Source organism: Carassius auratus, chromosome 30 (genome assembly GCF_003368295.1).
Source record: "Carassius auratus strain Wakin chromosome 30, ASM336829v1, whole genome shotgun sequence".
In the NCBI taxonomy this organism is placed as follows: Eukaryota; Metazoa; Chordata; class Actinopteri; order Cypriniformes; family Cyprinidae; genus Carassius; species Carassius auratus.
Window position 1 is genome coordinate 18,602,389 of NC_039272.1, and position 26,387 is coordinate 18,628,775.

Sequence of the window (26,387 nt, forward strand, 5' to 3'; positions counted from 1 at the left end):
CAAAAAGTCCATGTCAATCAGTTCAGCGATTAAATGTATGTGTGTGTGGGTTTTTACTGGATTTAGCTGAGGTAGTTTTCATATCTTCACTCTTTTTGCTCTCTCTCTCAGGTGAGGGCAGACTGCTGTTGGACAGGGCAGTAGACAGGAAGTCCATGGTAGAGAGGAGAGCCTCAGTGTGCAACATCAAGTCTAGAGAGGAGAACTCCACCTAAAGACACACACAGGCATGTTAAACCCCTTCAATATGAACTTCTTTTTAGATGAGCGCCTCAATTTCCAAAACAGGATTTTATTTAACCTTGTTTACAGATGCTTACATTGATCTTCTGCTCAGTATTCTGGTAAAGGCTTGCAAAGTTGGGCCCATTACGATCAGCCTGCAAAGACAGGAATCAAACAAATTTGAGATCTGCACTCATGAGAAATGGCCCTCAGGAATTAAAAGAAGAGCCAATCCACAAACACTAAAGAGTGCGATGGCTAAAGGCTGGATCAAATTGTCCTGATGCTTTGATCACAATATGAATTCATGTACTGACCTAAATAAATTTTTAAAATGTAAGAGCTGAAGCCTGTCCACACATGACATGTCCTGCCATTAGACAACTTTAGAATGGATCAAAAGGGTGTTACTTGAAACTTAATGTAAGAGGTGTTTAACAATTTTTTTTTGAGTAGGAAGTTTTATAAATAGTTCTCATTTATAAGCCAAATTACATATTAATTCAATTCAAAAAGAAGTAGTTACCTTAAAGTACTTGACTTTAAGAAGATCTGCTCCTGACTCTGCAGAGGAACTGATTATACAGAGCGGTTCTTCATTTGAATCTATAAAGGAAAAGAAATAAATAAAAAGGTCAATAAATGATTTTTTTTCTTTCTTTTTTTTTTAATGAAAAAATCCTACTTTGTACTCTAGGTTTCAAAACTAAGTGCTACAAACCAAGGAACTCTAGGCACTTCATAGAGATGTTTTTGATGTATGTCGTGGCCTCCATGTCATATTTTCGAACTTTGGTGTCAATTCCTAGATGAGCTACATGAAGAACCAAAAAGGGACACTCTTCCCCATTTTTGGACTTTTTCAACCTTAGCATAACCTACAATGAGAAAGACACAGGATTCTCAGTTCACTCCAGATCCACACCAAATCTGGAGTTACTGTATGACTGTAACTGAAAATAAGAATTTAAGAGAGCTTAATCACCTCCTTGATTTCGAAATTGAGCAGCACATTGACAACATTTTCACTGAAAGCACCATTGGTCAATGCTGGTTGACTCCCTGTCCCCGCAGGTAATGTTTCGACCAGTCCTTCATCTACAGCTTCATCTGTGGAGGAAAAGAGGGTAAAATGAAGCCCTTAAAGACAAACTTTAATGGACAAGATTACTGACAGGTTAAACCTTTTCATACTTTTAGCAGAAGCTTTCATTCCCTCCACTGTAGCAGCCCTGCTTCCCTCGCCAATGTTCTCTGCTAAGATACTCATGAGGACCCCAACATCCTCCTGACCAAGAGCCATCTACCGAAGCCAGAAAATAGCAATCTTTAGTTTTCTCTCCTGAAAACTCTGATTGGGCCCCATTTTAGATTTTCGATTCAATACTTCCACATTTAAACTTCATGAGAAACTCACGTTCATTGACATAAGTACTCCATTGACCTCCATTCCAGGAATTTTGTTGTACCAAGTGGCAGCCAAATTGCGCTTGACTAAAAGCTCTAGATTTATTGGCTCCAGAATCTCAACATCTAAACGAGCAGCACTGTGCTTCAGATCAATCCTGTAGAAAGAAAGTCAAAATAATAAATCCGAAAAAGAAGAGCCACCTCTGAATCATTCTATAGCACCAAACAAGTCGAGACTACTATTAAAAATTTTTGTTAATTGAAATAAAGCTGAAATAAAACATAAATATTGAATTGAAAAACTTAAATGAAAATTATATATGTTGCCTAGAAAATAAATTTAATTATATAAATTAACGTAAATCAATTTAGAGAGTTCTGGGAAAGTTCTTCAGCTTTCTTTACTACCTAGAAAGTTTCAGTTGTGTGAGTTTAACGTCCATGGTCTCCAAAACTGCAGGCAACGGAAAGCCCTCAGCTGCCAGCAGTGAGAAGCTGTTTCCCACAGTAATGAGACCCAGGTCAACCATAAATGCATTATGGGATGTGGAAGACTGAGGGATTATGATAAGGGGGGCCTTCAGTCTGATGTCCATGGCTAGTCTGAAGCTCTTTTGAGCGAAATCCCTCACACTGGAAGCTGCTTTCTCTGCGGCCTGAGCCGTGGCAGCACTGAGAGCCTCTTTAGCTGTCTGGAAGTTATCCACAAACATCTATGGAAGACAACCAACAGTTAGTTGCAGTTTTGTGTGACTTGACATTGCAGTTTAGTAGAAGTGAGGGAAGGTCTTAATGTTACAGTCTGGGATCCACAGTGTTGAAATTTCATGCAGGTATGTTCTTGTGTTTTAAAACGCCTGAATGACAAATTTACAACGAAAAGTTGCAAATTCAGTAGTGGTGAAAATAGCAGCACTTTCTTTATGAGAGAAAGTAGGAAAGCTGATGATTACATTGTCTAGGTATGGCTGGTGAGCTGTTTCGATTAAGCATGTAGAGTATGAAAGTTAGAGCCAATAAAAATCAAGGCATCCATATCGTGCGAAATTCCATCTTACATTTCTGTGATTTCGTCTTCAATATGTAGTATGAGTCACGAGCGCACATGCAAATCCACATATTCGCAATCAAGTCATTTAAAAATTCTGTGCCTCATTGCATTCATAAATAATGCTATGGGCTTCATTACCTAAAGTCCACTTCTTAAACAATATCTAACAGTAATATCTCACAGATTAAAAAAAGAAAAATCATACTAATATTCTCAAGATATCCTATTAAGAGAAACCAGCATTAAATGGATACTCCACCCCAAAACGAAAATGTTTTCATTAATCACTGACCCCCCATGTCATTCCAAACTCATAAAAGCTTAGTTTTTCTTCGGAAGGTAATTTAAGATATTTTGGGACAACTGTCCCATTGACTGCCAAGTAAATTACACTGTCAAGGTCCAGAAAAGTATGAAAGGCATTGTCAGAATAGTTAATCTGTACAGTAGGTCAATCTAAATTTTATGTGGTGACGAGAATACTTTTTGTACACAAAGAAAATGAAAATAACAACATTTTTCAACAATTTAGAGCAATTTTGGAGAATATACGCTGAATGCAAACAAAGTATGCTTTTCTGTGTCAGCTGCACTTTTAATTTTGGGGTTGAGTAACCCTTTAAAGCTGCATTATGTTCTTTCTGCAAACAAAACCACAATTACGTAGTTTAGCAAAACTGACTCAAGATTTCGGAACTATTTCTGAAAAATAAAAGATGGCATGATCCATTAAAGACAAGATCAAACATTTAGGTGATACATAATTCTGTTTGATCCCACTATAGCAGTGCAGAAATTCTAAATTACAATGCTGTAGTAGAAAAATATCAGGTATTGCCGTGATCTTTTGAAAGTCTTTCTTATGGTAATTCAAATTACCTAATTTTATAGGAAAAGCATAACTAAAAAAGCATACCCATTTTAAAAGATGTTATTATATATCAGTGGTGCATATGTAATGTAAGCAATGTTGAAATACTACTGACAATATTAGTGATCGTAAACTTTAAGACTGCTTCTGTTTAGCTTGAATCTAATGGATTGTTCTTGAAGGTTTCCTATAACCTTCCACTGGACCAATGGTTCTCAACCCCTTAAGCCACCCCTACCCCATTGTTCAACAATATCTTACAGTAGGTGGACAACCAGAATGGGTAACACTGCCACATGTACCGCCGCCACATTAACTGCAAGTCAGTCGCGTGTTAAACATTACATAATGGGTCTACATATATATATTTTTTCTTTTATTATTGCATCTTTACAGTTTTTTAATTAATTTCTTTTTAAATATGAGAATAAATACTGGAGGTTTGTTGAGGCCCTAGAGGTCCCTTGTTAAGATCCCTTGTTAAGAGCCACTGCACTAGAAATAAAACAAAAGCAGTCATAAACATTGCTGTGAATGGTGTTAACCTGAATTAATGTTTCCATCTTATTTGAAAAGGTTTAACTGTGTGCACAACAAATGCAGTAGTTTAATGGGGAGAGGACATATTTCAGTGTGTGCAGAGGTGCATTTGGAAATAAGCTGCAAAGCAAAAAACTTTAATGCTGCATGCCCAAACCTGTACCTCATCAGCAGAGGGGTATTGATAGCTAAAAGAGTCCTGAAAAGAGGAAGACACAATTAACGAAAACTATGAGGGGGGGGGGGAAAGATGCCAGAGCAAAAAGAAAGGGAGAGACTTAAATATCCAGACAAAATACAAACAAAAAAACAGACACTGAGAAATACAGTTTTTTTTTAAATGCTGTCCCTGTTTGTTTTGCAATTACCAGTCATTGGGTTTTACCAACTGGTATACATTTTCAATAACTAAGTAACACAGACAAAATATGAGTAACAATACAATATGAAAGGTAAGTGGATTTACATGAATTCTCACCAATAAAGACGTAAGGAACTTATGCAGGTAGACGATCTGGATACAGCCAAGTCTCAGGACAACTTTCCCATCCACTTTGGAGGTGTCAGTGTATGCTTCACCTTCAGTGGCCCCAGGATACAATGTCATCTTAAAGCTGAACACCTCTTCTCCAACGATTGACACTGCCTGTAGTATTCACAAAAACAGAACTGGAGCACAGAAACCTGCTTGCAAACAAGCCAGAAATAATATGACTGATATCTCACCTTCTTATGGACAGTCTTAGGGTCCACATCAAGAACCACAATGTCACGCAGACGTGCAAAAACGTCTGTTTCTTTGGCCTGGACTACCACAGATGCGTCAATGCCTGTTTCAACACCATCAACATGTTTGGTTGACTTGCAGAAAATGTATATAAGATATGCGGACTTTTAAGGACAGACACTTTCGTTTTTTTTCTACCTTGAACACGGATGTCGGCAATGTTGCTTCTGTCATCGCAAACAGCCACTCTGAAAGAGCCGAGTACGGCAGACAGCTTAAAGTGCACAACACCAGAGTCCTTCGAACCCTTAGACACTAACAAAACATAGAGTCCATTTAAAACACAAACAACACACAATGTGACAATCTAAAACAGTATTGTCTGCAACATGCATTAACACAAGCAAAACAGACTCTGTTTCAGACCCCTGTTAGTATAAGGCATGTCAAGACCAGTGCAAAGATCAAGAAACATTAGCTACCCAAGAAAAAACCTACAAAGCAGAGACAAAGACAACATGGATGCATGAGCAATATTCAGGGTCTACCCAATAATTTGACATCAAATGAAATACATTTGTTTTCACAGATTTTCAACACAGAAGGCGTATATGTTATTCACACCTGTCTTCCCTGCTGCTGCTCTCTCAGCTCGTCTCTTGGTTTCTCTGTCTTTCAAAGCTGTGAGGTCTTGTGGTATTGCTGAATTCACGTAGTTGATGGTAGACAACAAAGCTTTAGTGTGAAGCAGGAAGTCCAGTGAGGAAAACTCCACCTGTGAATAGAAGTAAATCAATTACTTAATTTTGATTTCTGATAAAACTAATATATATATATATATATATATATATATATATATATATATATATATACACACTAAAATAAGTTTACAAAAATAAATTTTTAACCAAAATATATATTTTTTTACATTTTTAAATGCAAAAATAGTTAAATAATTTAATGAATAAATATATCGGATAAATATATAGAATGATTAAGTAAACAAATCAAGACCTCCAGGACTACAGCCATAACTTTTTTGGAACTGTAAACTTAAACGTACCTTCAGTGCTTGTTCTGTATTATTAAATATGGTGTGGAAGTTGGGTCCATTAACATCAGCCTGAAGGACAGAAAAAAGCCACGCAGAACAGCACAAATTAAACCATTCAGCTAAAACAACTCATTTAAGAGAGTCCTTTATAGAGTGTTTAATAAGCAAAATGCTCATGTTTACTTTGATGTACTCCACTTTCAACAGATCAGAGCCATGCTTGTCTGAAGAGGTAGTTAGATGAAGTGGCTGATTTTGCGCATCTGAAACACATACACAAGAATGAGAGCAACGGCATCCCTGAAACAACATGAAGTACTTCAAACAACAAAAGCTTGATCACACTTTGTGTGTGTGTGTGTGTGTGTGTGCACATGTACCTTTTATCTCGCAGTAGTCCAGGCTGATCTTGCGCAGGTAAGATGTGACGGTGAGATCAAAGGTCCTTATCTTACCCTCTGCACCCAGTTGAGACACATTGAAAGCTAATACGACATCCTCCTGAGCGGCCTGCCTCGTAAGCTCCAACAACACCTACACACACACACATACATGTATATAGACACATATACATCACTTCACACTAAAACACACAATGGTCCACACAAACACGAACAGGAATCATACACAAAATAATTGTCATCAACTGATGGAATGCCGAGTGATTCTTTAATGAAATGTGGGGCTCTTGCGCCCACTGATGACGAATGGTTGTGGCATGGTGTGAGCTATGCAATGAAGAAGAACGTACTGCTTTGACTTCAAACTGAAACTGCACTTCGGTCAGTTCCTCTGAGGATGATCTGAGAGAGTCTTCATCGGCAGCCTTATCACTGGTGTCTTCTTCAGAGTCTGAACACACATGTATAACATAAACTGTGAGATAATCTGTATACGTATATGAATAGTGTCAATTAAAAACAAAAGTGTGGTATTTTTTATTTATTTTTGTCTGAAATTAAGGGTGAGCATCTAGTTGAATTCTGACCTGATTCCACTGTAAAGGGGAGAACTGTGGGGTCTAAACCCAAAACCTTGGGCCTGGCATCAGACCGCGACATCCCCAAAACCTTCAGAAGAATACCACCATTATTATACAAACAACAGGAAATTATATGGTATGTCATTTTTGCACTCCGTTTACTTCCAGTACATATGCAGAAAGAGTTTTTTTTTTTTTTTTTGCATTTTAGTCAATTGGGTAACATTTTTGTAAGAAAGTATTTTTAAGAAAAAAAAACAAAACTTTACTTTTAACTATTTTCTTTCTCATAGTTTTCCAACAAATTTACATTACCGTTCAAAAGATTGGGGTTCGATTTTTTTATGTTTTTGAAAGATGAATGAATACAGTGTAAACAGTAAAGATTTTAAAATATTATAATTTAATTAATTTATTCATAATTTATTCCAGCCATTATTCCAGTTAATTTAATATTCATTCTGATGCAGTGTCAAGAAACATTTCTTATTATCATTCATCAATGATCATATTTCTGTGGGAGCTGTGATATATACATTTTTGAGGATTCTTTGATGAAGAGAAAGTTCAAAAGAACAGCTTTTATTTCAAATAGATATTTTTTGTAACATTATACATGTCGTTACAGTCGTTTTATTAATGTATTGCAGCCTTGCTGAATAAATGTTTTCAGTAAGTACTCAAAAGTAATTTTAAAAACAAAATCTTACTGATCACAAACTTCTGAATGGTAGATATGTATTTATCCTTTAACATTTGCTTGGCAAAGTAAACTAGGAAGGGCTTTTTCTTGCTTGTTGAGGCAGTAAGTTCACTTATAAGACAGCACAGGGCTCGTTGGGTAGAGCGACAGTGATGCTGATTGTTGATAATGTCTTTCCCGAGTGGTGTTATCTGTGGAGACTGAAGCTGCACTGTCACGCTAACAGAGCAACTTCAGGAACGAAATATAAAAGCAAGCAGCACCTCAGACTTAGCACAAAGCGATAAGTACATTGCGATTAGTTTTACGGGCTTGAAATATTCATAGCTTTCAAAAAACAGCCATGACAATAGTATCAAATACCTGTGGCGTCCTACCAGGAAACTACCATTCATGAGTCATGACTTATTAAGTGTGAGAGGAAGCAACACAACAGCCAATACAGAGAGATTGTGTTTCTTTGTGTTTTCTGACCTTTTCTTTGGGGGTGCTAGGGGGGCTTGAGGTAGTCTGAGGGAGAGGAACACTGTCCACCAGCTCCAGAACACCCTGGATCTTCTGATCAGAAATCTTCACATGAAGTAAGGGCAGCTCCCCTGATACTTTGAACCTGGAAATGAACAGACCTTAGTGCATGTATGAGGATTACAGACATGGCAGAGAGTGAGCGCTAACCTGGGCATACGGGAATCTTTGTCCACCATACATTTAGCAAGTTGAAGTGTGATGTCCATCGGCTGCAGGATGTGCTGATGGGTGAAACCTTTAACACGAGCATGTTTCCATTTCTCTCCTTCAAAAAGAGCCACCGTTAAAAACCGTTTGTGCAGACAGTTTAGTCTTTTCCCTGTGTTGCATGGTGTGTACCTGATTTGCTGTAGAGTATCTGGACACTGCGGAGCTCCAAGGAATATCTTTCATAGGCTCTATCCATGATTTCCTCTAGCGATGAGAAACTGGCAGATACCTGCTGATGGCTGGCCTGGTCTACACTGTTCAACTACATGCACACGCATATATTTACAGTCAGGCATTATTGACACATTTTACTTTTACATTTTACTTTCCTCCCTCACCTGAAGGTAACCAAAATCAACGATCATGAGGTCTGATTTGCTGTCGTAGAATCCAGACTTGGGAAGCAGCAGATACGAGGGTTTTAGATCGATCCTCAGGTCCAGCACCTTACGTGTCTCAATAATGTGAGACAAGCCTGGGTTCAGATAAAGACAACGGAGGAGTATTTAAGATGACTACTCGCATACTCTTTCTCAATGTGTCAACATATCTGTGGGGATGATGGGAAATGAGGAGAGGGTTACCACTGGCTGTCTTCTCTTTGATCTCCTCAAGTTTGCTGAGTGTCGCTGAGGTGATGACCTCCAGATCAACTCCCTTTTCCGTCTTAAAGAATTCTGTGATGCTGATGACAGTCAGCTACAGAACAGACAAATGAACAGTAAATATTTGTAAGTAGTTTTTAATCTAAGTGTATAAATATTTATATATTAAAAATGTATATTAAATTCTGAATATTGATATAAAAAACTAATGTATTAAGAACAAAATATTAATTAATAATTATAAGAATAAATGAATTATATTTAGAGTAATTATTCAATAATTTAGTTCTTTATAAATAAATATATATAAATATTATTTTACTACATTAAATTAAGTACTTTATGTGTGTGTGTGTGTTTATATTAGTAATAAATACACACAATAGGGAGATAGATTATTATATTATATTTTGTGTATATAATGATATAATTATATTATTATATGAATTGTCAGTTTGAAGTTGTCTTCAGAAGATGCAATTTGATTGCAATATAAATAAATAAATAAAATAAAATGATGAATGTAAAAAAACTGCACTTAATCAAAAACTCCAATGGCTCTCTCTGGAATCAAGGCATAACTACAGTGTGTTTGTGTGTCTCTTACAGCATCATAGATGATCTCTACAGGCTGTGAGTGGACTCTGAGGAGCTGGTCAGCGGTGCTATCCTCTGGATTGAGCTCAAAGAGCACGCTGAGCAGAGAGGAGTCAGAGTCTCCGACTGATGCTATGAGAGATGGCACTTCCCCCTGCTGCTGTAGACCAGTCACGTACCAGTGCTCCAGCTTAGCCTCCACTCTACACAAAACACACATTTCCCACAACTGAAGCATATACTTTACATATGGCTATATATATATGGCTATATATATATATATATATATATATATATATATATATATATATATATATATATATATATATATATAGGGCTGGGCAAGTAAACGCATTATTATTGCGTTAACGCATTAATTGATTATTTAGGCTAAGCATCAACATTCACAAACCACTGTCCACTGTTATTTTTAACAGAAAAAAACAAGCTAATCATAACTTTATAAGTTGGAAATAGGAAGTTTCCGTTAGCATGTGAAGACAGCAGAGAAGTGCTCTCACTCAACACAGTGGAGCGAATCATTTTGTTATCTTTGTGGTTTATTATTTTGAGTCGTATGGGTCGCGGTAACACATGTCCCTCTCACAATATAGGCTATTGCTTTACAGATCTATTGCTTTGCTGCTCAGAAATATTCACGCAATCATGCAGCACCCATCAGAAGATCTGCACTCCGGTGCAGTTAGTGCTCACATGCACTGATCTATAACTGAACTCTTCAAAAAAAGCCTGGGACTGCTCAATGGAACGATCACACTATTCAAACGAACTAGGCTTTGGGGGTCAAATGTGCTCCAAGACGGTTAAGATTGCTGCAATTAATTGCGGAAAGTAATCGTTGCCCAGCACTAATATTATTTATATATATATATATATATATATATATATATATATATATATATATATATATATATATTTGTTGGCCAATTCTAAGGGTTTCCCTGTATATCTGTATATGTAATTCTGAACATACCTGATGGCCTGTGCTCCTGGTCTCTGTGAGATGGACGTACTGAGGTCAATCATTTGCACTTTGAGGATCTCTGGAACACCAGGTTCCTCTCTGATGGTAACTGAGGTGCTCAACAGTTTAAAATTGACAATCACAGCTACATACTGCACATAAGAACAAATATACAGAAACATTTGAGTATATGTCCAGGATAAACAGGATATGCAGTTTTTTTTTTTTGTTAATGTGAAACATGTTTTGTTAAGGTGTAGTCACATTAATTTCACAGAACAACAGTAATGTGACTCTAACGATACAAGGTAGTACAGAGTATTTTCCACTCACGTGTTTTGGTAAGGCAAGGTTATGAGAGCTACCGCTGTAGCCAATGGCTGTGTAGAGTTTTGTTTTCTCTTCAGGAGTCATGATGGAATCAATATCTGTACAAAGAGTACGTGAACATAAATATGGATGTACATTTAAAATGTGCATTTACTTATAGTTTAGCAATTATTTTAGCGATTAACACTCACTCTCAGGCCCTTTATCTTCCTCTTCCTCTTTCTTCTTCCCTTCTTTCTTGCCAAAAAAGCCGCCGAAGAAGCCTCCTCCACTTTGTTTCTGAGTGGCAGTCTTTTTAGCAACCAGCTTCTGTCCCGACCGAACAACCTGTGAAGAAACAAAGTCCGCTTACTTAGACCAGATGAAAAACATAACACAAGTACAGTATGGTTTCTGTTTTGACACATGTTGTCAAACCTCCATCTGAATCTGCTGTCTGGCCAATAAAATGTTGAACACATCCAGAACTTTCTCCAGCTCCTGAAAGAAAACACAATTAATAAATGTAAAATAGTAAAACATATTTAAGAATGATTAAATAATAAAACTAATTTAATTTCAAAATAGTATATGTTAAAGGTGCAGTAGGAGATCTTGGAAAATGCTAACTTTAGCCTGATAGCAACATAATGGCATTGATGACGTATCCTGTCTGCGCGAACCAGGTGTACAGAGGTATGCAAATAAACATGTTGACAGGCAGGTAGGAAAATCAATCACAATGCTTGGAATTAGCGTTTTGATTGGACGAACATTTCTTGGTCCTATGCCTTCCACAGAATATATAAATACATTTAGACCAATTAACTTAATGATTGCTATCGGGATGTGAAGAGACTTGAGAAAAAAAAAAGAAAAAAAAAATCACCTATTGCACCTTTAATACATTTTTTAAAAATCATTATAAATTATTTCATCTTAAAAATGTAAAGGGATAGTTCACCCCAAAAATTAATATTCTGTCAAACTACTCATCCTTATGTCCTTACTAGATTTTTGAGAACTGGATGTGTCAGTTGCGATGCTGTCTATGGAGGGTCAAAAAGCTCTCAGATTTCATCAAAAATATCTTCATTTGTATTTTGAAGATGAATGAAGGTCTTAAAACTAATGGGTTTGAAACAAGTGATATATGAGAGGAATTGTCATTTTTGGGTAACCTATCCCTTTAACAAATTGAATGAACTGGAACTCAGACTTTCTTAGCATTTTGTTTCTTTGTTTAGCAAAGTTGTGCAAAACCTGATAGCCCAATGTATTTAAATGCATTGACGTTATCTGGATAAACTATTAATCTATAGTTCATACCTGGATTTGTTTCTCCGTGTCTTCTCGGACTTTTCCCTGTGTGAGTTTGATTTTGTATGCAGCTTTGTAAGCCTTAAGTGTGTTCCTGTGCTTCTTGATGTTGTTCCAGTTCCACATCTGGTTAAAGTGTCTGATATGCACTTCCAGTATACTGTTGATGCTGTATTTCCACCTGACCGATCAAAGGGGAATTGTTAGAAACACCATGCTCCAATCAATCAGCCATATGAAACATTATCATATGAACACATAATGCACTTACCATTGCCTGGCATTTCTGTGGACTGGAACATCAGGCCTAAACTTTCTATAGGGGGCATTCTTCACCATGCAGTCTATAGATTCCAACAGATCCACCATAGACAGGTACTAGAAACACCCAAAATAAATTACTAATCCCAAACTTTTGAATGGTAGTTTGTGCTTAAGACACATGATGGTGGCCATAATGTTATACCTGTGGCTTGGTCATCTCAATTGCAATGTTCTGAACCTCAAGGTGCAGGTTTGCTTTGGGTGATTTTAGCTCAACTTCAGCACTAGGGTTGATGCACATCCTTGCAGAAGCAAATATGGGTTTGAAAACTGTAAGAAACAAATCAGTTCATCATGATGGATGCAATTATTTAGAACGATAACCCTAAGTTTTTCATAAATCCTTTAACCACCAAAATAATTTAATTATATCTCACTGACAAAAGCTTGTTATATCATATGCATATTAAATGTAGCTGTAGTGGCACTCTTACTGACATTTGTGGTTTAACTAGTACATGTAAATATGAGGCTGTTGTAGAAATAGTACACACTGTGATTACTGGAGTTTGTGTGCTATAAGGAGGTGTGTCATGTGTACCGATTGAGATCACATAGCATGTTTAAATAGCACTTGAAATTGAAGCTGTGCCAGGTAAAACACACACACCCAACTAAAGTATGAAACAATAGGGTTTGCAACAGCAAAGGATGATACATCATTATTACTGTTTTTTCTATTTATAATTTAATATGTATTTCTCCTAAGGCTTTCAACATCCATGTTGTTCTTTTTTGTCATTGTGTCTATTCTTTCTATTCAGTTAAGCACGACACCAAAACATACTAACAAAGCTATACTAAACAGCTCCAGGCCAGATAATAATAAAGATACTGTAGCCATCATCTTTCTGTGGATAAGAAAATACAGAATAAGTAATTATACAAAAAATACATACTGTACTGATAGCCTTGCAGCTCCTCATTTTTTGTGCTTACTCCCACTTTCAGCTTGTCCTGCAAAAACCAAAAAAATTATTTTGAGATATATTTTAAAATGTACATACATTTAAAATGTACATACACAGTGAGACTGTAATAGTCTGAGAGTTTTTTCTTTTTAATTTCCTTTATTTTCAATATTAATTCAGTATGTACTTAAGCCTCTTACAAAAGTGTATTATATCAAACTAGATACAATCTGCAAGGTAATGAAACCCATTTCGAGCTCATTTTAAGATATTTCTACATATTGCTCAACCAGAAATAAACCTATTTAATTACTGACTCGTTAAGATATACAGTAAAAGATGGACCGATCACAGTTTTGATGATAATTAATAGAGTAGGGGTTTTAATATTATTTGGGCAGCACATTCAGGCCTGGACAGATATACAGTAGTAGATCAATAGCATGTACAGAACATTGTTGGTTATGTCTGTTATCTTCATGAGGCAGTCCATGTTGAGCTGAGTGCAAAAACCACTGAGAGCAATTTTCTTTTGCTTCTTTCAAAGTCGAAGAAAGATTAACGTATATAGTGAGAGATTAAAAGATAAAAAAAAGTGCTAGACGCTAAGCAAGCTCAACCATTGCTGCTGTACTTGGTTGTCACAAGCCTCGATGAGAGATAAGTCAAAAGTGTACCCAGAGTCCTCAGACTGACAGTTTAATGATACAGCTTTCAGCAGCAGCCGATTTTACATCAACAAGATCAAAGATTTTTAGTATAGCTGTTTACAAACATAAATGAATAGAAATCAAGCTATAAAATATTAAATACACGTGAACTTTTGTGTTCTATTAAATGGTACGGTCCCGGTAATATAATGGCAGGGTTTTGTTTATTAAGGGAGTTTTTGGGAAAGGGATCCCAACTGTTAACATCTGAGCCCTGGAGCTCCAATTTTCCTTTCGTTTATTTGTGCAGTTTTCTTTATTTTCTCTATGTATGGCCAAGTGTACGTTTAAAAAAAATTTAAATCTATAAAGAATTGAACTTTTGCAAATCATGCTTCCTGCATTTATTGGACGAATCCTGACACTTATCAACAATTATTTTCAACTTTTATTATGTATTATCATACATCTTCACTGACTAAAAACATTTTGTACTGCTTGTCGGTAAGCACCTTCAGATCTTCCCACACTTTGTCTGTATGTTCACACACAAACAGAAGCAGATGAGTTGTTTCCTTGCATCTTCAGAGCATAACAGGATAAAAAAAAAATTCGTGTTTTCATCCAAAATGAGTTCATCCAAAAATTATACATCTGTTATGAATTTCTCACCCTCATGTTGCTCCATTACAAAAAAATTGTCATTCATATTCAAAACACAACTGAAAATATTTGAATGAAAACTTTTTTTCTGTCACATATAAACACTGATCAGCACTCATTCATTGAGCACATCAAAAATGGCAAATGGAAGCTCAATCTTACTTACCTGACGTACCTCATTGATTATTGTGCATCAAGCAAATGTGGGTGACCACTGTCACTCACGTTTTTGAAGATAGACATGAATGTGCATGATACAAACCTACATTTTTATAATTCATGACTGAAAACATTTTGTAACATGATTTTGATGTGCAATTTACATGGTAATGCAATGTCTGGTTTTAAAATGGGTTTTAAAAGATGACTTTTGAGATTTTATGTTTTCAAGTGATATATAACTTCTGATGATTTCTAAAATGTGATAGAGAAAAAGGCAACAAGGAAGTCTTTTTTTTTTAAACAAAGGTCAAAACTTCTTTTGTAATGTAGATTTCTGAGGGTGCACTCTTGTCATAAATTAATCTATTACTTTTCCTACATAATTTTTAACAAAACATATTGGTAAAATATATATTTGGGAGTCTTAGACCTTTCCAACGATATATAGTTTGTCAAGATTAGATTAAATTTGATTGTAATATAGTATAGTCAACGTAGGCATCCCGTATTCAGGACGGGGTGACAGTTAACAGGTTAAAATAATTGTGTCTCTTCTAAACCACTTTATTCCTATAGATTACTTTTACCAACGGTTTTATGAAGCAACTTATTTTTGGTGTAATGGACCTCAGAGGCACAGGAATCTATCACTAAAAATCACTTCATTTGTGTTGAAGATAAACAGAAGTCTTATTGGTTTGAATCAACATGAAGGAGAGTAAATGATGACAGATTTGAAACCTTTTTAATATGGTGCACCATTTACAATGCCTGAGGACAACATAGTAGTCTTAAATACTATGAAAAATCTCAATTAAACAACACTTTAGAGCTCGGCTGTTAGAGAAAAAAAAAGGCACATTACCACTATTTCCCCCCATGAGCCTCTGTAGAAGATTGGGCTGTTCACGTTCCAGTAGGCACAAAAACACTCCAGGCGGCCCAGCTTATGTAGAAGATACATACAGACACGTGTTAGACACACAACCACAGCTGTACTATGAGGTCTTGTTATTATTACGAAAAATAAGATATATTCTCTGGTTGTTTACCTTGTAGATGATCTTGGCTGCTTCGTTCAGAATGCAAGGCTTCCAGTTCTCATCTGCTGTCTATAAGAGAGAAAAACAGAAGACGTGCTGAAAGACCAGAGCATGCAAATACAATTATTTTTACATTTGTTTTGAGAGAGCACCTGCAGGCTGAGTTCTGAAAGAGTCATGCCAATAGCAAAAGGTCTTTGAGGATCTGACACCTGAAGCACAGATGGAAAATGAAGACATATAATCTAATTTCACAAGTCTTTATTAATAAGCAACACATAGGTTCAAAAATACACATAACTCAAGAGCTGCACTGTATGGAGAGTCAACACTTACATCATCCTCATATCTGACATGAATGCTGGTGATTTTGACCTGGAGGTTTTTGATAACTTGTGTAGCTAGTTTCTCAGCAAACGTGTCCTTCTTTTCTTCCTGGTGCTTCTCTGAAATTAAAAATAATTTAGTAAACACAAAGATTTTATCATAACTCTATCCGATTTGTCATTCTAATACCTTATAAAATCTAATACTTAAGCAAACATATTTAGTCCAATAAACAGAATAAAGCTATTGAAAATATTGCTCATATTTGCCACGATCACAGTCGTTCACAGCCGCCCCGGGCCACCCACCTGCTTTATGTTCATACTTTTTAGATCTCCTAAAGGGTTTTTTACGCTTTTTAAGCTTATGTCCTTTGTCTTACCAAGCGCAGCATTGGGAGAGAGAGAAAAGTTGTTGAGGTAGAAAAGAACTAGTGCAGCAATAAACACACACACTTGGATTAAACAAACATAGAACTGCACCAAAGCACACCAATTAGTGGGGAAGAATAACATTTCTACACATATAGACCCTCACTGCACACTTTCAAATTAAAAAGTCTACTTGAGATGGGCGTGTGAAAAGCCTGCTATAGGAATGGGTCTGTACATACCCAGTGGTGGATTCTTACACACATAACTCTCCAGATTAAACACAAACTCTCCAGTCTGAGAGCCTGCCGTCCAGCAGATGCAGCACAAAGCAAACACACATTGCTGTTAGGCAGAGAGATCTGAATGGATGGATGGATGGGTGGGTGGGTTGATTAATGTAGGGATGCACTTTGTTTAAACTGATGTTCTGAAATAATTTTTATACTGAGGCCATTGACAGATAAATGGGTGATATAATAAATCTATAAAAAAAAAAATTTTTAAATTATGAAAAAAAAACGCATTATTGTGAAATATATCTCAATTTAGAACGGTTTTCTATTTTCATATATTTATAAATGTAATTCATTCCTGATGGCAAAGCTGATGACATCACTCCAGTCTTAAGTGTCACATTATCCTTCGATAACATGCTAATATGCTGATTTGGGATTATAGAAAAAAATTATTTATTATGAAATTATGAATTATTCATTGAACTGAAAGAACAGCATTTATTAAAAAATAAATAAAAAATTCAAATGTCCTTACTGTCACTTTAGATCAATTAAATGTATCCTTGCTGATGAATAAAAGTATTAATTTCTTTCTAAAAAAAACAAAAAAGAAAAAGAAAAAAAAAGACCCCAAACTTTTGAACAGTACTATAATAGTTTTATTTGAATATCATAACAATATAATGTTAAGTATAAAAGGTTGATTATTTATTACGGAATCTGCTTACTGGGAAGAAGGAGTGCTCCTAATAATAGGGACTTCTGGGATGCTGGTTAGACAGTCCTGACAAACTACAAGGGAGTTTTATGTGATCTGAAACAAGGTTTCTTTGGTTTTGTGTTTTTTCACAGAGCTTTAATACTGTTTAATACTTTAATACTCACTTCAAATGCCCTGTTAAAGAGAAAGTGTTCTTAAAAGTTTAACATGTTTGCCATATTATATTGTTATCCTTTTAAGTTAGTGCTAGAAGACGATCTTAAAACAGGCAAAAACAGCATAGGCTGAGGCAATAAACTGATACAATGCAGATTTAATGTGCAAACTCAAATAAATGGAGGAATGTGTGATGAATGAAGTAGAAACAGACTGATTGTGATATGATGTGATTGGATGGGATTAAATGAAATGATGAACACCCTTTAATAGTTATACTTTCAATAACTCCGTATCGTACAGAGAGCATAAAAATAAAACGGACAAATTTGAATGCAAATGTTGACTATGTACTAGGTTATGAAAGCATCACACCCTTCGCATACAAACACACAAAGGGTTTCTCACCTCTGCGTGCAACCAGCTGCAGGGTTTCCTCAATGCGCTGAAGCTCCTTCTGTTTGGCTTCCTGCTGGTAATGCTCTTCTTTAACTGGATCATATTTCATCGCTTTAAACACACAATACACACGCAGTTACTGTAGAGGTAAACAAACATCAAAGATACCATTTATATCATTAACACCTCAGAAGTCTTTAATTGATTACGAATCTGTTTTCACTGCTGCCACCTAAAATTGTGTTTGTCAAACCAAACAGTGGGAGCTCAGTCAACCATGTAATAACAGAAAAGTTATTTACAATGACCATCTCCCACGGTTTGCACTGTGGCTTATAAGTAGCTACAGTCTAATGCTGCTCGTTCAGGCAGACTTAATATTTTCACTGAGGCTTTGTCCTCTGATTTGGAATCCAGTAGTGAAGCTCTATCAGGAAAGACCAGTTCAGACCAATCCATGTGAGAAACAAAAACCTTAATGCCTGCTATTGTATATGCAGCCACTGTTTATCTTTATTCACCAGAGTAATACAAGAGACAGTAATGAAGATTTTAAAAAAACTTGTTATTTCTGATCTATAGAGACCAAAAAGGTCTTTGGAGTTCCTGAGGCAATTCAATCCATTAAGATACATAGTCTATTCCTCACAACCAGAAAGAGCTTTATGGGCAAGTGTGCCAGAACACAGAAGGAGTTTTTCTTGGTATTGAAGCTTTGAGTGCACACATATAAATACAACAAGAGACATAATAATAATAATAATAATAATAATAATAATAATAATAATAAAGAATAAAAACATGAAAAAGACTTGTGTTACGTCAGAATATAAATATTTTCAAGATTATGCACCTATTTATAGTGTTATAACAATAGTGAATTTACAGGACATTGCACTACAATGGGCATATTAAATAATTCTGAGACAATCCATCTTTACAGAACATCTTTCAGCATTGTTGAATGATAAATGCTTGTGTATATCTCAAAACAGCAACAACTTTTCATTGGCAGGTAGAAGTTAAATGTCTTCATTGCAAGAGACAAACACAAAGAAAAATCATTTTGCCTCATTTTACTTACAGAACATGCATTATACAGAATTGATCAGACTACAAGATAAAGCAGATCCCAAAAGAATGGAAAAAAGTTATTAAGATCAATACCAAATTTGAACAAACACTCTCAAAACTCTTGATTGATACACTGTCAATACAAATAAACACTTGTATGATTAAACATTGTAACCAAAGGTACATATAAAGTGTGCCATAATAATCAAGGATTCAGATACACACAAGAGCAATTTAACGTCCGGGTCCCAAGCCACCACCCTGCAACACACCTTCTACACCTGGCTTACCATTGTAAGGTGAGGAAAATAACTTAGACTCAGCTGCAACATGTAAAAGACAATGTCAGTTGAAGCAGCCCGAGTGATACTGAAAATAGATACTGGATCAAAGAAATTTAGATATTCAATATATTTGTAATTACTGAAAAAAAAAATAAACATCCTCACATAGCTTTCAAATTGTTCTAAGATAATGCAAGTGTCACTGACTGCTTTTTATTACAGTAATTACTAAAAGCATTATTTATTACAGATGATTAAAATCATATATGTATTATAATAAGTATACAGTATTTGTGACTGATAATTACATTTTCTTTGTTTAATGAAATGTTGCATAATGCAAGACAATACACAATCCTCAGTTAAGAGGCAGGAATACATCTAGCCTATTAGTAAATCATGCAATTAATTTCTAAGAGGACATGTTATAACAATAAATGAAAGCATTTTGCAGACAAATTACTGTAGTAAAGTGCCATGAAATAAATAGCATGGTGATTCCAGCTAGATGTAAAAACAACTTCTACATTAAGAAACATGTCACATTGAGGAAACATAATAAGTAAATAAAAAATACTATAAGCACTCACTTGCACCTGGAACCACCAGAAGGTATAATCCATCTAATGTAGCCACCACTGCCTCATTGTACAGGTTTTTCCAAGGGATCTTCAGAGTCAGTTTACCTTAAAGCAGACATTTTCAAATCACTGTGACCATAAGAAATATAAAAGTACTTGAATTACATAAATACAGAAATATATAGAAACATAGAAAACTTGAAAACCTTAAAAAAAATTGTATCTGTTGCATTACAGGTCAAGGTTCATTGGGTAACTTTTGACTAAATATATTTTGATCAAGAACATTTAATAAAGCAAAACAAGCAGATCTTTTCTAAAGGGGTCCTATTATGCTTTCTCACTTCATTAAAAAAACCTTACACTCACTTCCTCTGTGGGTGAAGCTGGATCTTGAATGATAAACGTGAACATAGACGCATTTAAGTAGATCAGGGACAAATTCCCTACATCCAACAGAACAACTCAAACACTTAGGAGACATTCTTGTCTACATCTGCTCCGGCGATGAAACAACGGTGGACTGATGAGAGTCACTCAGAGCGGGTCTAGACTGTGCTGAAACGCTACTGTCAATCAAACTATCGTGGGAGGGGCCTGTTTTTTTTTTCTGACGTCACACAGACACGCATCTGAGACCGGCTTAATTTGAGAAAGGGGTAAGGATTTGAGCAAATAAAAAAATGAATAAAAATAAAAAATACACTGGGTGGATTTTTATTATTTTAGGGTGGTTGTTTTACACACACACAGCCAACACACATTTCAAGTTCAAACAACTTGTAAAAGTGCATGTAGCAACATATGACCCCTTTAACCAATTACTTTTTACTGCTTGACATCTTGGCACACTGTCTAGCAGAAGTTTTAAGTCATCTGACTGGATCATGTGATAGCATGAACTGATTTCAACAAGCTCCCATTTACTGGCAAATCATCTGTGCTGTGATGTATGCTGAATTACTGAGACAGTACAACTTCACTGAAATCGATTATTCTTACAATAATCTTCTCAATTTAACTAGTCCAAGAGGCCTAAAAGTTTCAGAACAGAGTCATATTGCTTCCACACCCTGCCTAATCTTAAGGTATCTTTTGTGATTATTCACGAACAGAAGTATTTGTTGAAAACTAACTTAAACAAAACCTCAAATCCATTGAGGAAAAACTATGAACTGTGAAAATAGACCACAGACTTAAATTTACTATTTTAAAATTCATATTACAACAAGCTCTACTACTGCTCAGCTGTCTTTATTACTTTTGGAGTTTGGAGTGTGATCTCTCCAAATCACTTCAAAAATCACTTTTATTTGACTGTTACTGCAAAGTAGAATCAGTCAGCATAATTTCTGTAGAGCCGCACAAAACAGGAAGTCTACTTCAGTCTCCTTGGTTACAAGCTCCCAACACACAAGCCAAAATATTAGAAAACTACACATTTCACACTTTTTTATTGACCGTACACATGCTACAGCTCCCTGCAGCATAACTTTACTGATAAAGTGAAAATTGGGTACTTACCAATCTGACCAGCCTTCACTTTGAAAGGCACATCAAACTCGCTCTAAACAATAAAAATAAATTGGTAAAATGGCTTTGAAATGCAGATTTCAAGAATTCAATATTAGAAATCCCATTTTGTGGACATATACATAGTTAAACTCTGTTTATTACAATTTAGTTGTGGTAACATCAGCAAATCTCATTATTTTAGCACACTCTTGTTTCAGCATATGCTTTAGTGTCTACCACTAACCACAGTGTTACATACACAGCCTTTCCCTTAGCAAGATAAATATAGTTCTGTCTTTTATTGTTTGTGATTTTTTTATTATTGGATTTTTTATTTTAGTATATTCTACATTTTGTGGCATGAAATCATGTTAATAACGAATTCAAATCTATATTAAAATAATAGATCAAATGCAATTAAACTTAATATTTTTCCGAAACAAACTTACCAAAGCATTTTCTTTCACCCTCAGATTTTCCAACACCACATTTCCTAAAAAAAAAAAAAGAATGAAAAGATAAAAGATAAAAACAACTGTATTGTAAATTTTATTTCATCCATGCTACATAATATATATTGCAGATAGTACATGTATTATGTAGTTTCTCTCTCAAAGCCATCCATATAAACATCTGAAACTTTGAAAGCATCACAGATAAGAAATGCTACTATGAAAGGCTTAAACAATTGCATCCTGATATGGCTGGCCACTTTTGACACTGACGATAATTGGATTGGCATCACAGAAAAGAAATAAATGTCAACCAGAGCAGCCTATCTGATGCTGGGATAAAGACGTCACCTTATCAAACTGCATGCTGGCAGAATAATAGGGCACCCATGCTGATCTGGCCAAGGACTGTATAAACCCCTATGGAGTCTGTCACACCTATGAAAGCTGAATGTTCATTATACAAAACACTTTACTCCTCTCCTTCTCTCATGTTAAACAACAGTTGACCATTTCTGCAAATAAATGAAAGTGGTGACAGATCTGTATTATGGCGTAAATCCAAGTGTAACAGATTATCAAAAACGAAAATTGAAGCCAGGGACTTGGTTCTATGCACGGGCTGTTGGTTGAATTTTGAGATGTGGACTTAAAAACTGAAGCAGATGAATGTGCGCTTGCAGAGGCGTGGATTAAGCAGTCCGGCATACATAAAAAAAAAAAGTGACGTGACATTCAGCCAAGTATGGTGACCTATACTCAGAATTTGTGCTCTTCATTTAACCCATCCAAAGTCCACACACACACCGTGAACTCACGCAAATGGGGTTCGGTGCCTTGCACAAGGGCACCTCAGTCGTGATATAGCCGGCCCGAGACTCAAACCCACAACCTTAGGGTTAGGAGTCAAACTCTCAAACCACTAAGCCATGACTTCTATTAGTAGAGAAAAGCCTGCAATTTTCACTGTAAGATCAACTGACAAATGTCAAGTTAAGACATTCTGATTATGATAATTTTGAGGTGGAAAAAAAATGAAACATATCAATTGATGATTTGTTCACAGTAGGAGCTATGACATGAATTTAAAATTAGGTAATGAGGTACAGATTAGGTAACTTTTTGTTTCATGCCGTATGTTTCTTATAATTCTAATGAACTTGGTTTCAAACTATGCTTGGAATTTAGTTGTTCCCGCCTTGACACTTACTCTAAAGTGATTAAAACAACACCACAGAATGACAGCAATCTGATATGACTCCTTTTCAAAGGACTCCTTTCAAAGACTATGCTTATGCTAACATTAACTGAGCGAACACACATATTTGTATTTAAACCTGCAAACAATAAAAATACACCACACGATCACAAAGAGAATGAAAGGGTCGTGTTCCCAGCAGTGTTTGTGTATGACCAATGATTTTGTAAACAGTTTATACAATGTAAAACAGTTTACATACTTTAACTCTAAAAAGAAGTCATTAGTGATGACAGGAGTAATAGGGGGATATGGGCCAAAGGGGGTGTTCTGTCCATTTGTCCTACGCTGTCAGATTTTCCTACCTCCCACTAAAACAGTGGGTAGCATAATTCCACAACGAAAAATGCTACTGTAAAGTTATGGTTTATTAACGTCTACACCAACCACAACCCTAATCATGCCCTTACAGTACTGCAAATACAGTAATTATGTGTTATATTCGCGGTTGTAGCTAGAAGGCATACAGCGTCAGGAAACCAACAATAAATATTGTTTTCTACCAATTAGATTGCGTTTTTATTAAAGTCTACACCTACCCCAACCCTAAACCTACCCTTACAGTAATCCAGATACATAAAAAATATCGTTATTTAGCATGAGACAACGGACACGATATTGATGTGCGCGTGCGCAGTAGACCCAGGTAGGAAAATCTGACAGGGTAGGATAAAATGTCAGGACAGGGGCGTCAAGATAAATCTGTAGTTACGTAGTGTCCCAGGTTTTTCCAAACATATATGTGAAGTTTAACTTGAACTAAGAATAAACAATAGCCTACTTCTACAGCATTTATTATTCTCAGTTAAAATTAATTTACTAATGCACTATTAAAATCAAAAGATGTTTGTTAACATTAGTTTAGCACTGTGAACTAACAACAATGAACAGTATGTTTATTTGTAATGTTAACTGTTTGTTAATTGTTAGTTAACATATTAAATGAAACCTTATTGTAAAATTTTTCCAATTTTTTTTTTTATTTGTGAACTGATGTTCTTTTTAACGGTCAACTTAATTCGGGGTCATCGTCATAAAAGCTCTGTAAACACTGTCATAGACACAAAGATATATGCTCACTAAAAACTGATGCATTCATCACGTTTTCAGACCATTTCAAGTTTTATTTTGAGATGACACAATACAGTGGTATCTACAGAAGCCCCTCATAGCAGAACACAATATTCAGGGGTCGTGGTTGGATCCATATCTAAGGGAAGGAGATGGGTGGGTTTAGAGATCAGGGGTAAAGATGGATAGACGGATAGAGGTTTAGAGGTATGTAAAGTGGGAGGAGTTGGAACTGGATACAACCTCGCCCCCTGGATTTTGTGTTCTGCAGTTAGGACCATCTTGGCATCTAAGCAGGAGAGTTGTTTGTTTACTTTATAATTAGGCAATAACACCATCATTTTCTTCATTCAGGCCAAGAGCTTGCACGAAAACAAGAGGCGGGATTTATCACATGAACCAATCACATTCAATCATAACTGATCATATCCAATTATAGCGCGATGGAGGCATTGCCTCCTCTCATGTGACTTTCCCCCATTCATTCTTAATTACCCCCCACTAGGACCACAGCATGCAAAGGGGTCTCTGTTGTAAGTCCATGGACTGAAGGGAGGCAAGCCTCCGCTGTAACTGTACCTGCAGATGTCGCTGTTGGACAGCGTTACTTTATAAAAACTAGTGACTTTTATACTCTTAATGCCATATTTACTAATACTTGCTATTTATGTTTTTGATATCGATTAATTTGTCATCCAATTTTTTGAGGAGACACTGCCTTCCTTGCCTCTTTGGAGGGAACTCCCCTGATGTAAGTGTGCTTCACTTCACCTTGAGCTTTACTTGAGCACAAAATCAACAAAGCAGAACAAACAGCAGTGTTTGCAATACTGACTGTCCCATCTGCTCAGCTAATTATTGAGAACCATTTTCTGTGTCTTATCTATATTAGACAAATGTCTCATGTAATACTCATGTAAACGAAAATGTAATGATGATGACTGAAATCCTTTTACACAATAAAAGCGGAAACCCTAAAAATAATACAAATGAACAGTAAAAATAATGGGTGTTTTCATCGCCTCTGAACGGGTCCTTGGGACAAACAACTTGACAGACTGCCGCCAGTCTACAGAAACAGAAACCAATCCAGCACGAGAGACATTAATGGAGACTGCAGTAAATCCACATCTAGCTCGCACTGCACATCGATACAGAACGTTTTGCAGCAGACAACAACCCAGAGCAGAAAACAAGCGTTTCTTTGCACTAATGTAGACGGACAGTTTTGACGAATAAACGCTTACCTCCCCATATGCCAATCTTGAGCTGAGACTTATCCAAGTTTTCCACATAATCTCCTATAAACCTGTTCAACAGATCACTGACTAAAGACTCGAACACCATGGTTAGTCGAGAACGACAGCAACGCTGTCGAAGATAACGCGCTAAAATGCCACAATACGCATTTGATAAGGTTACTTCCCTCCGTAGGTGACAGGCGTATACAGCGAGATCGACTCGATCGGTGATCCACTCACACTGTCTAGATCAGGGGTCGCGGCGATTATTGTATTATAAACAGGCTGGCTAGTTAAACACCGAATTCATGATTAAGGTGGGGAAAAAATTACAACAGGAGGCCAGTTTAATACCTCATCTGCTACAGTTTTTTTACAATACTTTTTGCGCAAACAACAGAACCTTTTTACAAAACTCTAGACACAAAACTCAAAACAGTCATTATTTGTAACACAGGCAGGCTGCCCAATGTTCAAAACTTTGCATATTGCATTCATATCTTTAAAGAAGCCTTGCGTTTGCAGAAATAAAATATGATAGGAACGTTACTTTAGATCACCCACACAAGATACCAAGTAGATCATTGTAATAAACTAGAGAGAAAAGTACAGACACTGGAATCATTAAAAGAAATTTAAAATTATTGAATAATGAACTCACAACAGGTTTAAAAATAGATAAGAAAAAAAATGATGAGAAAAAATTTGATTAGAAAAAAAAATAAGAAAAAAACTACAGTAAAATACATCTTGTGGATTTGGCCACAGGTTTTCATCACTGATGTTTTCATTAGCTAAACATCTTGGAAAAAATCTTCTGGCATGGCA

General features: G+C 35.9%; 1 protein-coding gene across 7 annotated transcripts in view; it reads right to left on the bottom strand.

The window, feature by feature from the left end:
- LOC113049513 (vacuolar protein sorting-associated protein 13C-like) overlaps nt 1-25,794 on the bottom strand; it is a 51,091-nt gene extending 25,297 nt beyond the window's left edge. For 2 of the 7 annotated variants that reach the window (XM_026211919.1, XM_026211922.1), the window contains exons 1-43: nt 25,566-25,794; nt 21,987-22,030; nt 21,547-21,589; nt 20,032-20,127; nt 18,093-18,194; nt 16,811-16,873; nt 16,506-16,574; nt 16,207-16,316; nt 16,023-16,082; nt 15,880-15,939; nt 15,693-15,773; nt 13,341-13,398; nt 12,584-12,711; nt 12,389-12,495; nt 12,127-12,298; nt 11,236-11,298; nt 11,010-11,145; nt 10,822-10,916; nt 10,498-10,640; nt 9,514-9,706; nt 8,886-9,000; nt 8,640-8,776; nt 8,431-8,563; nt 8,239-8,356; nt 8,038-8,173; nt 6,867-6,948; nt 6,630-6,730; nt 6,259-6,412; nt 6,062-6,141; nt 5,888-5,947; nt 5,449-5,599; nt 5,023-5,139; nt 4,824-4,927; nt 4,576-4,743; nt 4,261-4,296; nt 2,044-2,348; nt 1,643-1,790; nt 1,420-1,528; nt 1,211-1,335; nt 947-1,103; nt 752-831; nt 321-380; nt 58-211 (exon numbers count right to left, since the gene is read on the bottom strand). In XM_026211919.1, the coding sequence (XP_026067704.1) occupies nt 58-211; nt 321-380; nt 752-831; nt 947-1,103; nt 1,211-1,335; nt 1,420-1,528; nt 1,643-1,790; nt 2,044-2,348; nt 4,261-4,296; nt 4,576-4,743; nt 4,824-4,927; nt 5,023-5,139; nt 5,449-5,599; nt 5,888-5,947; nt 6,062-6,141; nt 6,259-6,412; nt 6,630-6,730; nt 6,867-6,948; nt 8,038-8,173; nt 8,239-8,356; nt 8,431-8,563; nt 8,640-8,776; nt 8,886-9,000; nt 9,514-9,706; nt 10,498-10,640; nt 10,822-10,916; nt 11,010-11,145; nt 11,236-11,298; nt 12,127-12,298; nt 12,389-12,495; nt 12,584-12,711; nt 13,341-13,398; nt 15,693-15,773; nt 15,880-15,939; nt 16,023-16,082; nt 16,207-16,316; nt 16,506-16,574; nt 16,811-16,873; nt 18,093-18,194; nt 20,032-20,127; nt 21,547-21,589; nt 21,987-22,030; nt 25,566-25,665 (4,753 nt within the window). In that variant the 5' untranslated portion in view covers nt 25,666-25,794. The remainder of the gene's footprint in view (nt 1-57; nt 212-320; nt 381-751; nt 832-946; nt 1,104-1,210; nt 1,336-1,419; nt 1,529-1,642; nt 1,791-2,043; nt 2,349-4,260; nt 4,297-4,575; nt 4,744-4,823; nt 4,928-5,022; nt 5,140-5,448; nt 5,600-5,887; nt 5,948-6,061; nt 6,142-6,258; nt 6,413-6,629; nt 6,731-6,866; nt 6,949-8,037; nt 8,174-8,238; nt 8,357-8,430; nt 8,564-8,639; nt 8,777-8,885; nt 9,001-9,513; nt 9,707-10,497; nt 10,641-10,821; nt 10,917-11,009; nt 11,146-11,235; nt 11,299-12,126; nt 12,299-12,388; nt 12,496-12,583; nt 12,712-13,340; nt 13,399-15,692; nt 15,774-15,879; nt 15,940-16,022; nt 16,083-16,206; nt 16,317-16,505; nt 16,575-16,810; nt 16,874-18,092; nt 18,195-20,031; nt 20,128-21,546; nt 21,590-21,986; nt 22,031-25,565) is intronic. The other 5 variants (XM_026211920.1, XM_026211921.1, XM_026211925.1 and 2 more) reach the window with 5 other exon arrangements.
- Nucleotides 25,795-26,387: the final 593 nt, after the last annotated feature.